We start from the raw sequence: 15,648 nt of genomic DNA, 5'->3' as shown, positions 1-15,648 counted from the left end.
ACTTTAGACATTGAAATTTTTTAGTTACTCGATCATTTACTCAATACAACCTGATGATGTGACTTTTTTTTGTTAATGTATAATTATTATATATTTTTATTAATATTGGAACACGACATGTAATATTTAAATAAAATAAAAAAATCTAAAACACTCTCACCCTCCTTCCCCTTCTCACTATCCCTCTTCTACCCCCACCCTACCCCCACCCCACATCCTCCCTCTCCCTCTCCCTGTTCTACCCCTACCCCACATGTAACGCCCTAATCCAGCACGACCCGAAGATCGACGGACCATGACGTCACACGGACCACCAGAGTGGCTAGCCCAAAAAAATTTCTTTTTAAAAAGACATATTTATTCATTTAGAAATTTATCCATCATAATAATATCAAAATAAATACACAATACTTGTTTTACAAATACATGAGCCCCTAAAGTAACTTGAATTTAAATTTACAAAACATTCCACGTATCGTTTTGACTCAACGTACTCAAAAGCTGGCGGATAGCTTCTAAAATGGTCTAGGGCGATGGCTCCTCCAGAAGCTCCTGCTACTAACCTGTGTACGGAAACAAATTCTGAATAATTAGCTCACAAACTCAGTGCTACACTAATAACCAAACTATACTATATGTATCTTCTATTTCACATACTTATAACATAAATGTTAGCATACGCGTATGCTAACTAAATCATACATACAGATGTAGGCATCATGGTGTGGTTGGGGGGTTACATCTCGGAGCTCACGCACCCCTCTATTCTACCTAGGGTGGAAATATAAAATTCTACATCGAAAATGCACACCCGACTAACTTGCTCCATCGAGCCTTGAGGCATCTACGCCCAATTAGTAAAGAAGTGTCTAGTGTCTAGTATACTATCTTAGGGTTGGTTATAACTTAACATACAATCATTCCCTGTTATAGAGTGATTTGGGTGTTCATCTTATTTCCTGAACATCACATAATACAAAACTTATGATTATCTAAGTTATAGGGTTTCTAAGTGAAATTTCACATTATTAATGTGGCTATCACTTAGTGTCTTATTGGAGAGTTTAAGGATGTTTTTTTAGTCCCTCAATGTTGTCTATAAATTTTCCCAAATTCTTATTTGAAAGATAAATGTGGTATTGATATTAAACACATCAGTATCGATACTGACTCAGGGGTATCGATACCCCTATCTGAGTATCGATACCAGACAACTTAATTTAACTATGGGAGTATTGATACTCCCATGAGTATTGGTACCAAAATTGGCCTCTGGTAAATTGGTTTTGAAACCCTTCTTCAGGTATGGAGACCAATCTCGTAGTATTGATACTCTATGCATGCGTATCGATATTGTTGCCTAAAATTCCTTGAATTTTTCCCTTACATAAGAACAATATCGATATTATTCCTCCAATATCGATATTGATGCTAAAAAATGCCCTGTTTGGGCATATTAAATCCTTTCTAAACCATCCTTGTAACATCCCAAACTACGGGTTAGTGACTAAATTGTAAAACTTCATAATTTGGTGATTAAAGTAGAAAAGTTGAATAGTTCAATGACTTATTTGAAAATATTTCTGAAAGGGTTGTTAGTAATTATTAAAGGAATTAAAGGGTAAAATGGTCATTTAACATGAAAGATTTTTATTTCCCTTATAAGATAAGGGAAACACGTGGAATCCATTTTGATTCCACATAATTCTTTCATCATCTTCTTCTTCTTCATCATACGAGAGAGAGAGAGAGAGCCAAGCAAAGGTGAGTTTTCTGATTTCTTGGTTATTTGTTGATTTTAAATGGGTTTTGATCCTTAGGTGATACTTAAGCTTAAGGAAAGCTTAAGTTGTCTTGAAATCAAAAGATGAAGAAATTATGAAAGATTAAAGAGAATGGGGTTTTAAGTGAATTTTTGGAAAAGAGTGGATAAGTTGAATTTGAAACTAAATTTGACTTGTCATCAACTTAATTAATAGATATGAAGTGATAGAATTGGATTTAGAGCATCTTGAAATTTTGGTATGATTATTGATTTCCATATGAAAGATAAAATTTTGAGGTTAAGGATGTATTGAATGAGTAGAAATTAGTTTAAGTATATGTACTTGAGTTAAGAATATAAAAGGGAATGAAACATGAAGAATTTAAGCTAAAAATGATGAATTTTTGGGTGAAAAACATGTTTTGAGCAGAGTGTATTGGTACCCTATATATGTGTACCGATACCCTCTTGAACGAAAAATCACAGAATATAATAAGGGTGTCGATACCTTAGGGAGGGTATCAATACCCCTAAAGGAAAAAAATGAATACGGGTGTATTAATTTCTTTTAAGTTATTATTATCAAATTACAAGGTGTAGATATCTGATAATTACCTTAAAAATGTACAATTGTGTAGATATCAAGCACAAGCAAGTTCTGAAACGACTGCAAAGATAAGATCAATCCAAAGAAATAAATCATAGAAGTGGATTTGAATATATACAGTGTTAAGGTGAGTGCAATTTAATTGTACTTATATTATTGAACAAGTATTGGCTTGAGATGAGCCAGTGACGAAGCTACTATGGTAAGAAGTAACTCCGAAAATGTTATTTGATTTACAATGCATGCATAAGTTATATGTGTTTACATGATTCGATACATGATATATGATTCATATGATATGTAATAGAAGAAAAGACATATGTGATACTGAATTACATGAATATATGAAAGTATGTACATGAATACATGTATACGTTTATATGTTATTCTATAAGTTATATGATAGATGATATGGTAACATATTCAAAGGACATATGTTATATGATATGAAATGGATGATCATATGCACATGTGATATGTGATAGAAGAAATGATATGAGTACATGAATATATGAAGCATAAGAAAAAATGCCCATGTTATATGATACGAGAGCTATAGGTATAGTTGGTATGCCAAGAGTCGAGGGTCTACGCGGTCCTTCTGGACATATACAGTATACAGAGGTCATTCGGGACAAATTTCACATGCCCCTAGTGGGACCCCATACGAGCTGTGGTGACAACAATAATGCACAACCTCAATGTACTCGAATACCTTGAGTTCTTAGTAATGTACATGGGCTAATAAAGAGATAATAACAAATACAATATATGTTATGTATATGTTTTTGGTGATATGAAATGTTTCACATGGATTATATGATGTTATGTGTGTTTCTTTGTGAAATGATATGTGTTATATGATATACAAAAATGATAAGTACAAGATCATATGATAAATAAAGATTATGATAATGATGGTATATGTGCATGTATGCATTTTGATATATGAAATGTTTTACGGTTTCTATTACATTTTTTATATGCCTCACTAAGTCAACGACTTAGCATGTGAGTGTTTCATACGTAGGTTCCGAGAATATGAAAAATGATAAAAGTTATGCAAGACAGATTAGTTTCTCCTTTCCAAAGATCAGATCAGAAAAGAATTTAATAGTATGTATTTTGTAATATTTATAGAGGTTGGCATGTAAACAAAGTCGTTAAATTAAGTATATATGCTCTGATCGATTTTGTAATGTTTTAAACGTATTTATGTAAATGGTAACGTTATAGTGATGGAAGTTTAAGGTTTTTATGAGTTTATATATGTTTTACCAAAATTACTGTAGCAAGGTATCGGTATACTGTAGCAGGGTATTGATACACCTGTAACATTCTGGAAAATTTTAGCATTCGGTACTGTTCATGGTTATGTTCATTACTGTTCATAATATTGTTCATACCGTATAGTACTATTCATAAAAACGTTTCTTTCTTTAAATTTGTTATAACGAACATAATTCAACGGTATATTATCTTATTTTCTTAATACAAGTCCAAATGTTTTGTTATTTTATAAGAATATTGTTTCAAAAAGTCAATGTGACATCTCGGACTGGTATCCGGGTCGGGTACGGGTTGGGGTGTTACAATCCTAAAGGCTCTATGGAGGTCTCAAATGTTATTAGTATCTTGTTTAAGTTTATTTCAATCATAAGAATCATTATAACACTTAGAAACACATAAATCCATGATTTACCATAAATATGCTTATAACCTCCAAAAACTAATGCAAGCCACACCAATGCATAAAATGCTTACAAATGATTTAAAAAAGTTAGAAGGGTATTACCTTAGGGTTTCGGTAGCTATAAAACGTCCCAATCACCTAAGAGTTAACTTCTCATTACCCTTTACTTTGAAACCTTCTCCAACCTCTTTCACTTAGATAAACCTTACTACGGGTCTGTTTGTTTCACGTAAAACAATTTTCGGAAAACGTTTCCCTCATTTTCCAGTGTTTGGTTGGAAAAAAATTGGTTGGTCAACGTAAAACATTTTCCTGGTCAATAGAATTTCCTTTATGTTTTATGGAAAATGACTTACGGTCTGATTTTTCGTAAGTCATTTTCTGAACTTTTCGCTTCAAATAATAAATACTCCAAATAATTTTATTTTATGAATTTAATATTAATAAAGTATTTTAATATCATTTTAATCAAAATATTATTTATTAAAATATTTAAAATATGTTTATTAATATTTATAATAATATAATATTATATTTTTAATATTATAATAAAATACTCAATTATATTATAATAATATAAGATATTATATTTTTATTTTAATAATAATATATAATAAATTATTAATAAAATTTATATTATTTATTAATTTATAGAAATAATATTATTAAATTATTAATAATGAACAATATTATTTATGTATTTAATATTAATCTAATAATCTAATAATATTTTAATAAATATATTTAAAATAATTAATTAATACTTTTTAAAATATAATATAAGATTATTACTTTAATAAATAATTAATATAATTTATAATATTTTTATTTCAATAAAATGTACTAATCTTAATATTTTTTATTAATAAAATTATAGAAATAATATTTTAATGATAAATAAATAAATTATTCTAATATTTTAAAAATAATAATATTAAGTTTTATGATAAATATTATTATTTATTATATCTAATATTTGTAATAAATTATATTTTAAAAATTCACCAAACACCATAAAACGTTTTTTAGAAAATGTTTTCCAGAAAATATAATTCATTTTACGAAATATATTTTCAATGAAACAGAAAAGACTCTAAGTGTTGAAATCCTTAAAGCTTTAATCTTTGCTTCACTTGAAATTGAGGAAGAATGAAGAGAGAAAATGAAGATAAGAGGAATAGTAATTGATGAGGAAAATATGGAGTAATTCACGTTGATATAATAGAAAATAAGTGTGTTTTAGCTCTTGATTTAAAAAATGGGTAAATTACACTTTAGGTCTTATTCCTTTTATTACTTTATAAGAGCATCCCAGAACTTATCACTTGCGCCTAACCCAAGCCCAATTCCAACTTAAATAGATCTACACTATTCTAATAAATCCTTTGGGCTATATTTATGGATCTCGGGTCAACCTTAACTACTAACCCGAGATTTAGGGTACACCACCCCATATCCTCATTCTCTAACTATTATCTTCATCGCCCTTTTTAGAACCACCATCGTCACTGACCACCCCTAAACCCAAAATATCACATCCTACATATTCATATTCATCAAACAAAAACACTTTATCTGTAAGATCAATTGAAAACATAAACACAAAATTCATTCAACCATTATTCTTATCTTCGGTCTTACTAATTGTTAGGAGTGAATACTTGAGAGTCGAATCTTATTCCTCTCTATGAAATAAGCAGCAAACATACACCAATTTCTTCAAGCTTTTGAGCTTCTTTGATTGCATTCTATTTGAAGATTCAATGGTTACTCCAAGCCTAGTATGGTGCCCACTCTTTGATTTTGTCATAGTCTTTCCTTTTATTCTCTTCAGCCTCTCGTTTCTCCTTGTTAAAACCATTATTATTCAAGGTTAATAGAGTTTGGGGTTTGGGATTTGGGGTAATCAATGAGATTTTGGGATTGGGATGCAAATGGTGATTGTTGGGGGTTAGGATTTAGATCAAGGATTATGATTTAGGTTTGAGGTTGGGATTTATATATTAAAGACTATTGAACTAACATAAGTTAGATTATGAGTAACTGTGGTTGTTTGATTGTTGCCAAAATAGTTATATTTACTGAGTAGTGGTAGTTACCGGTGTGGCTAGCCTTCATCGAAAAGTTGATAGGGTGTGCTGATGACCTTTGTTTGTGGGTTGGGAAGTTTTCTAATAGGGAAAGGGTAATAATTATTATCTTATTTTTTAATTATTTTATTTTTTATATATTTTTAATGACTAAAAAGATTTATTTAATCCATGTCATAACACCGTTGGAAATTTAACGGTCGAGTGACTAAAAAAGTTTAATGTTTAAAGTTCATTGATTGAAATAGGAGAGAGAATAAAGTTTGACGAGTAAGTGTATAATTTACCCTAAATTTATACATGATACAACTCCAAATTTAGACACTAAAGATCCAATACCTCGTTAGTTTCTTCATAGTTTTATTATTTTAATTCATTTCAAGTTGCTAGTAGTTTTTTTATTGGGATAAATATCAAAAGTATATGTAATGTTTATAACTACTTTATGCTTGAATTTAGGATGATCAAAATACATGAATTTAACGGGTCTCGACTCGACCCTATCTTATAAGGGCTTTTTTTAGATTTCAAGGTTTGGGGCGGGGTAGCTTGTAGAGTATGTAACTTTGGGGTGGGCTAAGATTGGGTTTAAGGTGAAAAATCACTTGCTCGATCTTACCCGATTAATTTTTATTTGTGTATATATATTATATTTAATATTTTAAGAATTTTTATTATTACATTATTAAATATATTATTTAATTATTAAAATATTAAAATTATTATAAATATATTAATTTAAACGTTTATAATATAATAAATAATTATAAATATATTATTATAAAATATATTATTTTAATTATTTTAAAATATTAATATATTCAAATCAGGTCGAAGTTGGGGTTCCAATCTAAAAATCAGGGCAGATTAGGATGGAAAAAAACTAAAATTTTCTGGGCGGGGTCGAATTTTAGATATACATTTTTTTAGTCAAAGTCGGGTGGCCAAAAAATTGACATGCCAAAAAACTGTGCCCATCCCTACTTGAATTTGGTCAACCACTTGTCAAGATTGATAGTTTTTTATTAGTTTGGGATTGATTATAAGATAATATATATTTTTTGAATTAATCACTGATATCCGATCTATTGATATAATATAATATATTTTTAAATATTTTCTTAATATATTGATAACATACAAAAACTCTGCAAACACATTTGTTTAAATTCAAATTTTTAGAAAGAATAATACTCTTTTTATCATTAAAACTACTCAATAGATCCAATAAATTTTATTTTTTAAATAATTTAATAATATAATTATTATTTAGAAAGGCCTCTATATTTAATAGTGATGATTAAAACCTATACTGAATTTATCCCTCCATCCCATAAAAATTGTCTCTTATTAACTTTTAAAAAGTCAATTTTTTAAACTTTGACATTGATTATTTTAAATAATTAAATTTTATAAAATATATATTTGGAAACTACTTGATTAATTGTTTTTAAAATATATATATTTACATATTTTTTATCAATTATAAATTTTAAATAATAATTAGTTAAAATTTAAAAAATTGACAAAAAATGGACAATTTTTATGGGATAGGTAGGTGCAATAATAAGTGTACAAAGTACATTATTTTTAAAGACAAATGTAAAAGGGAAAAAACAATGTGGGATTTGACCATCACACATTGAGCTCTTGAAAACATGACGCCTAGGTTTATTTTTATGCAAAGATAAATAGAAAGAATAATTTTCCATCTACAAGCTTCATTCTCTTCCCTGTTCTTTTGAAAATAGAGAGAAGAATCAGAGAACTTGTTCTCTTAGAATTTAAGAAGAAAGTTGAAAGATAATATCTATCGAAAGATAATATCTATACATACGCGTTACTCGAATTTAAGATCTTAAAAGATAACAATAACTTTCTTAGTCTCAACACATTTAAATGATCATACTCATTTGATGATAATTTTCTTTTTTTTAAATGATTTTGATTGATTTTTTTTATACACTTTGATTAATTTTATTCATATAGTATTTTAATTATATTAGTCTTTTAGATTTATAGATTTTTCAGTAATAAACTTTGTATTATTTATAAACTAATTAATAAATAAATTGAATATTAATAATTATATTATTTTTTCTATCAAATTATGATATAGATATTAAAGAAAGAGACTAAAATTAAGGTAAACTACACGGGAGACCACCAAACTATGGTCATAAATCGATCTTGCCACCGAATTATTTTTTGTCTCAATTCGACCACCAAACTTTTTAATTGAATCAATCAGACCACTCTCCGTTAAAAAAGACGGACTTGTTGACGTGTCCGTTAATAAAAATAACATAATTTTATATTTGGTCCTTAATATTTACATATTCTATCAATTTAGTCACTATTTTAATTCAATTAAATAAATTTAACTATCCAATTAGAACATGACACGTGTCAATACATGATTGGAAGGTTTTATTTATGAATTTTAAATTATTTAATTAATTTTTTTAACCAATCAGGTGGTGACACGTGTTACCACCCGATTGAAATGGAAAATTGAACAAACCAATTTGCGCCCAAAGGGATTCGAACCTGTGCCTTTGGGGGAGAGTAGCTAGATGCCCAAATCGCTGGGCCAAAACTCTCTAATGGTTTTAATTTACAACAATTTGTATTTGACTTGTAAAAGTTTGTTAATTATAAAAAATTAAAAAAATTATCTGCTTAAATAAATTATTTTTTCTTTAACCGTTAACCGAACCGAAATTTATTTGAAAATTATTAACCGAACCAAATTAACCGAATTTTTTTTCTTTAACATTAATAGAAACCGAAATTATTTGACCGTTAATCGAACTGAAATTTATTTGAAAAATAACAGATTTTTTTTCTTTAACATTAATCGAACCGAAATTATTTGACCGTTAATCGAACCGAAATTTATTTGAAAATTATTAACCAATTTTTTTTCTTTAACCATTAATCGAACCAAAATTATTTAACCGTTAATCGAACCAAACCAAATCAATCGATTTTTTTTCTTTAACCATTAATCGAACCAAAATTATTTGACCGTTAATCGAATCGAAATTTATTTGAAAATTATTAGCCGAATAAAATAAATTTGGGTTCGATTAATGGTCAAATAATTTTGGTTCGATTAATGGTTAAATAAAAAATTTTGGTTAATAATTTTCAAATAAATTCCAGTTCGATTAACGGTCAAATAATTTCGGTTCGATTAATGGTTAAAGAAAAAAAATTCGGTTAATAAATTTTAAATAAATTTTGGTTCGATTAACGGTCAAATAATTTTGGTTCGATTAACAGTCAAATAATTTCGGTTTGATTAATGTTAAAGAAAAAAAATTCAGTTAATTTGGTTCGATTAATAATTTTCAAATAAATTTTAGTTCAATTAACGGTCAAATAATTTCAGTTTGATTAATGGTTACAGAAAAAAATTCAGTTAATTCGATTCGGATAATAATTTTCAAATAAAATAATTTTTTCTTAACCGTTAATCGAACCAAAATTTATTTGAAAATTATTAACCGAATCGAATTAAGCAAATTTTTTTCCTTAACCATTAATCAAACTGAAATTTATTTAACCAAATAATTTAACAGTACAAGCCAAATACAAATTGTTGTAAGTTAGAACCATTGGAAAGCTTTGGCCCAACGGTTTGGTCATTTGGCTACTCTCCCCCAAAGATGCAGGTTCTAATCCCTTGGGGTGCAAATTGGTTGTTCAATTTTCCATTTCAATCGGGTGGTGACACGTGTCATTATGAATACCTTCCAATCATGTATTGGCACATGTTATGTTCTAATTGGATAGTTAAATTTATTTAATTGAATTAAAATAATGACTAAATTGATAGAATATGTAAATATTAAGGATCAAATATATAATTATGCTATTTTTAATAACACATAGTGGTCTGATTGATTTAATTAAAAAGTTTGGTGGTCGAATTGAAACAAAAAATAATTTGATAATAAGATCAATTTATGACCATAATTTAATGGTCTCCCGTGTAATTTACCTCTAAAATTATAACTTAAACGAATAATAATATGAAAAAAAAGGTAAGCATTGAAAAGAAACCTAAGAAAAATATGCTTTTATATTTTATTTTGTTTTTGAGAGGAGAGAGATTTTGCTTTGACCATTTCCTAAATTACGCTGCTTACATATTTCTCTTCCCTTTCTATGATTGAGAGAAGGAAAAAGGGTAGACTGTTTGTTTGGCGTTAGAAGCAACTTCAGAAGGAAGGCAGCTGCTCCTGGCTCCAACTCTGACAGCCTCCGTATGGAACTCAAGTTTTTTTCCTTCTCTCTCTGTAACTTTCTCATCCTTCTATTTCCCTTTCTAATTTAGAGTCTTCTCTTGTTTTTGCTACGCAGTTACTGATCTCCTCATTTTTAAAATCGCATCATTTATTTTTTTTCTTTTTATTTACTCTATTTTCCAATGTAAAGTTTGCCTGTCAGTTGGTGAACAACAGAACCCTTCATCTCTTTTGATTTTTCTCTCTTCGCAGATCCAACCCTGTATCTAATTAAGCTCATGTTTTTTTTGGGTTATTTTGGTTAATTTTTTTTTATCTCAAAGTTCTTTATTTTTTCTTCTAATTGGGTGTTTGGATCCTTTCTGGGGATTCTTTGTTTTAGTCGGTATATTCCAAATCCTTTTACCTTTTATGTTCCTAATTTGTCTTTTGCATGCCTCTAGAGATTCTTTGAGTTGGGTTTTGTTCATTCATTACTGCATTATTTGGCATCTGTTTTAATGGTTTTCCCCCTGTTATTGTTGTTTTACAGTTTGGTGCGTCTTGGTGTTAACGGACTGGTGCTTCAGTTTGAATAAAAATTGGTACTCTGAATGCATTGCTCGGACATGGATTTATATCTTTAGGTTTAGACTGCTTTGATTCAATAAGTAGCTAGAGGCCCTATTGGTTTTGTGAGAAGTAGCAATTTTCTATTTAAATTTTATGACTGTTTTGTTAAAATAAGGGAACAGTCTTTCATCTTGTACATCCTCGAGCTTCTTGGTCTTTCATGGCAAATTTCGTTATACACTGAAGTATAAAATTTGCGGTAATAAGCACAAATGGGTGGGCTTTGCTCGAGGAGATCCACTGTAGATGATGTCCCCAGTGGAGGCTTCCCACATGTTAATGGCCATTTTGGTCGTGGGTCTGGATTAGATTTTCAGACCCGTGAACTGCCTGCTAAGATTAATGTCAAATCAACTCCCCCTGCCATTGAAGATAGTGTAGACAAGGAGTCAGGAGAACCATTTTCCTTTCCAGAGGTCAATGCAGCTCCATATGGTACAAGTGCAGATGATATCAATGATGGAACTCCTCGTTTGTCAGGGGCACTATCAGATAAATCTAGATCAACAAAATCTAAGCAGGCTACTGTTGCAAAGGTAAGCTCAAATTCTACGGTGTCCTTAAAAAAATTTTAGTACCAATTTTCTGTGTGCTTCGTGTGCATTATTGTATTGGCTTAGACTCCATTCTTTGATTGGTTTATACTTAATGCGATAGTTTATAGATGCTGAACTAGGTCTGGCTATCGTTGTTGTTATCCATTTAGAGTCAGATTTCCTTACTTGGAAGGATACTGATGTAGAATGTGTTTAAGATTTATATTCATGAGTGTTTGGAAGTTTATCTTTTCATCATCAACTGCTCTTTTTCTCTGGAAATATTTTAAGAATGGGTGGAGTAGTGAATATAGCTAAGATATTTTTCATTTGCTGGGATTGAGATTGAGAATTTTATTCTTTGTTGGGAACAAAAGGGAAATATGCAAGACTGTTAGAAATATAGGTCTGCCCTGAACCATGGGTCTTACCGTGATTGAGATTTTGTTTTATACATAATGTTTTTCTGCTGTTCTGAATTTCATGTTTGTAGAGAGAAGTCAGGTCAAAATTATTGTTATAATATTATAATAATGTGATTCCTAGCATGATAGTTACTGGTTATATTCTGCCTACTGTTAGAGCAGAGAAGGTTACTTGTTTTACTATTATTAGTTTGTTTCGTTTACTGGGTTGTTGCGAAGTTTATTTGATACCGTCCACCAAACACACTTCATGAGTATTGAAAAGATCCACTTGTTGCTTACTTTTTGCAGGTTTCTGAGGTAAGCTCTCTTTTAGGTAGAGCTGGTACTGTTGGGCTTGGAAAGGCAGTGGAAGTTTTGGACACCCTTGGTAGTAGCATGACGAATTTGAACCTCAGTAGTGGCTTTACCTTTGGGGTAACAACAAAAGGGACTAAAATATCAATTCTAGCTTTTGAAGTGGCAAATACAATTGTTAAAGGTGGCAATCTGGTGCAATCACTTTCTGAGGAGAACATCAGACATTTAAAAGAGGTGGTCCTTCCATCAGAAGGTGTGCAAAATTTGATATTAAGAGATATGGATGAACTCCTGAGAATTGCAGCTGCTGATAAGAGGTGAAAATGACATGATGCTTTGAAAATGATTTTGTTTTTATACAATTCGTTATTATCCTCAAATGGTTGTTAGGTTATCAAAGCATATGAAACTGTTGAACAATTTTTTATCCATTTTCGACAGGGAAGAGTTAAAAGTTTTTTCTGGAGAGGTGGTACGTTTTGGCAATCGTTGTAAAGATCCTCAGTGGCACAATTTAGATCGTTATTTTGAAAAGTAATTTTGCAGATTATTGCACTCTTTTTAAGTGTTATTTACTAAATTAGTGCAAGCTTCTAAAATATTTAATTCATCGTCTTTTACAATTTTTAGGTTGGGTTTTGAGCTTACACTCGAAAAGCAATTGAAGGATGAAGCAGAGACAATAATGAAACAATTGATGTCTTTGGTTCAGTACACAGCTGTAAGTATCATTTCTTACTACTATTATTATGTGAAAGCTGATCTTAGAAGTTGCAGTGTAAGATTAAATTCTCTAATTCCAAGACTTTCATTCCATCTTTTTCAAACTTGTGGTGAGAAGATTTCTACCCCCATCCCCATTTTTGTAGACATTGTGTTAACTATATGTCTGTGTGACAGAACCCCCCTTTTTGGTTCTTTCTTTTGTAAGACTTCAGATTTTTTTCTTTTTTAAATTATCTATTGGATTATGTTACGAAATGAGGATGCTAATTTGCTCTCTTGCATTTTACCATGTGAATCCATCTTGCAGAGTGAGATCTTTGTTGTTAATTATAGATTAAAATTTAATATCTTGACCCTATAACATGTTCAGTTTTGGCTTAGGAAAAGTTGTCTTCATTGAGGCCCTAGATATAATAATATTAACTTGCAACGGGAAAGAGAGAGAATGAGTGCGCTAGGAAGAGAGAGAATTAGAGAAAATTCGAACAAATCCATTTCTTCTGTGGAGGAATGGACTGTGTTCATTGATAATCTTAGTAAAAGGGTCTCTAGACGTGTGTTAAGGGATTTTTTTAGTCCTGAAGGTCAGATTCTGAGAATTTTCATTCCAAGATTTTTAGATAAATCTAATTATAAGTCCTCGACGTTTGCTTTTGTCCAATTTGCTGAGGAGGAAAGTAGGAAGAAAGCAATCCAGTTTGTGAATGGGAAGTGGTTTGATGGGAAGAGAATTTCTGTTGGGGTTGCTATGTATCAGAAGGATAAGAGGAGGGAAGAGGATAAGGGGAAGAGAATGGTGGAGATCAAGTCAGGGGGAAGGGATATTTCAAATACTGGAAGGAAGTTTGAGTCGGGTAGAGGTATGAGAGACACCAGATCATATAAGGATGTAGTAATTTCTGAATGTAACTTGGAGGGTGTTAAGAAGAATGCTCCTGCTGTGAGGAACATTTGGGAGATGCATATTCCATCAGACAACTCAGAATGGGTGAAGAGATCATTAACAGGGATAATGAAACCTTCTTTTAATCTCGTTTCGTTAAAGGAAGCTTTGGAGATGGAGGGGGTGGAAGTTCAGATTGCTAGATGGGGGTACGTATGGAATGAGTGCATCATTACATTCAATTCAGTTGAGGAGTTCTCTCACGTATGGATGAATAAGAAGAAAGAGCTGCTCTTGTGCTTAGACTGGTTGGCACCAGTATTGAACAAGGATGGAGTTCCGATGACTCTTTGTCAAATAGAGTTGTATGGATTGCCTTTGTTATGTTGGAATGAGTCATTCGTGAAGAAACTTTCTGGGAAGTGGGGTGTTTTTATTTGTTTTAAGGAGGAATCAGTGACCAGATCGGACCTATCGGTGGCGAAAGTTTTGCTAAGGGTGGAAAGTCCTTATGATGTACCTGAGATAGTTACAATTGGTTCTTATGGCAGATCCTTCAAAGTTAAGATTTCGATGGGTTCTGTTCTGAAAAAACCAGAAGAAGTGGGGAGGAAGATGGTGGAGAAAATTTCAAAATAATGTAACAGTGGTTATGTCTTGTCTAGGGAAAGGGTTGGGAGATGTCCTTCTTTGGAAGTAGATGGGGATGAGTTCTCAGACGATAGTACATTCAAAGTCATATCTTGGCTGAATAATGGGCAGAACAGTGGTGTGAATGGAGTTTGTAGGGGACAAGTCCCATCGGGTAAGTCAACAGCAGAAAATTCAAATTGTGGGCTATCAAGTTTCTTGGAAAATAGGACTAACCAGATGGGAAGTCATGTGGGCCTGGGATTGAGGGGTTCAAATGATCAAGTTGACTTTGGTCAGTCAGAGGATAATGAGGTAGTTGGTTCTCCAATTAAGAAACTGATTCCTAATAGGCATGCTTACAATATAAAATGGGTTGGGAATAGGTTTATTCTACAACCCAATCCCTATTCTGAAAATTCCTTGAATGTTGATGAGGGAGAGGCTGGGGTGATTAAGGAGAATATGCAGGGGGAGATGGAAGTGGTTCCAAGTGAATAGGGTGTCGAATTGGAGATAGTTCAGTCTGCTGGCCAGAGGAGTTTGAATGGAGATCATGTATGTAGCTTTCAGACTCATAAGTATGCAGAAAGGGATATAAGGTCAGATGATCAAGTGGATGGACTAAAGAAGAAGAAGAAGGTTATGGAGGATAAGCAATGCAGTCAAAATGAGGGAAGTGTATCAATTCCAAGTGTAAGGATCATGAATTATGAGAATCACGAGGGAAGTACTTCAAAACTGATGAGGGTGGGTCAAATTTTAGCAAAGGAGGATCACCCAGTTCCAGTTATCAATCATGTGAAGTGTAGTTCTCGATCTAAAAGTCTTAAGAATCAGAGGATACTCCTTACCAAAAAGAAGATGAATCAGAGGATATTGAGAATAGTTCCTCATCGCTCAAGGAGTGTGTGCTCAGATAGTGAAGTGGCTATCAGTTTTTATAACAGAGTCTATAGAAGGGTTGTTAGAAGGATGGTCAAGGATTCGGTGGATCAAGATAGGGAGTCATCTCAGTCTTCTCAACTTTTAGTTAAAGCTAGGAATGAGGCTGCTGCAACTAGAGAGATCTGCAATTTGTTGGGAATTACTTTTAAAGGGGGTCAGCATCTATTAGAGGAGAGA

At 31.3% G+C, this 15,648-nt stretch overlaps 1 protein-coding gene across 2 annotated transcripts in view; it reads left to right on the top strand.

Annotated features, from left to right (window-relative positions):
• Positions 1-10,281: 10,281 nt before the first annotated feature.
• LOC120118548 (protein PSK SIMULATOR 1-like) overlaps positions 10,282-15,648 on the top strand; it is a 40,005-nt gene continuing 34,638 nt past the window's right edge. For both annotated transcript variants that reach the window (XM_039138577.1, XM_039138576.1), the window contains exons 1-5: positions 10,282-10,462; positions 10,944-11,559; positions 12,276-12,601; positions 12,726-12,818; positions 12,915-13,005. In XM_039138577.1, coding sequence (XP_038994508.1) covers positions 11,236-11,559; positions 12,276-12,601; positions 12,726-12,818; positions 12,915-13,005 — 834 coding nt within the window. In that variant the 5' untranslated portion in view covers positions 10,282-10,462; positions 10,944-11,235. The remainder of the gene's footprint in view (positions 10,463-10,943; positions 11,560-12,275; positions 12,602-12,725; positions 12,819-12,914; positions 13,006-15,648) is intronic.

Source organism: Hibiscus syriacus, unplaced genomic scaffold, assembly GCF_006381635.1.
Source record: "Hibiscus syriacus cultivar Baekdansim isolate YM2019G1 unplaced genomic scaffold, ASM638163v2 tig00110328_pilon, whole genome shotgun sequence".
Taxonomy (NCBI): Eukaryota; Viridiplantae; Streptophyta; class Magnoliopsida; order Malvales; family Malvaceae; genus Hibiscus; species Hibiscus syriacus.
This window is presented reverse-complemented; position numbering and strand designations above follow the sequence as displayed.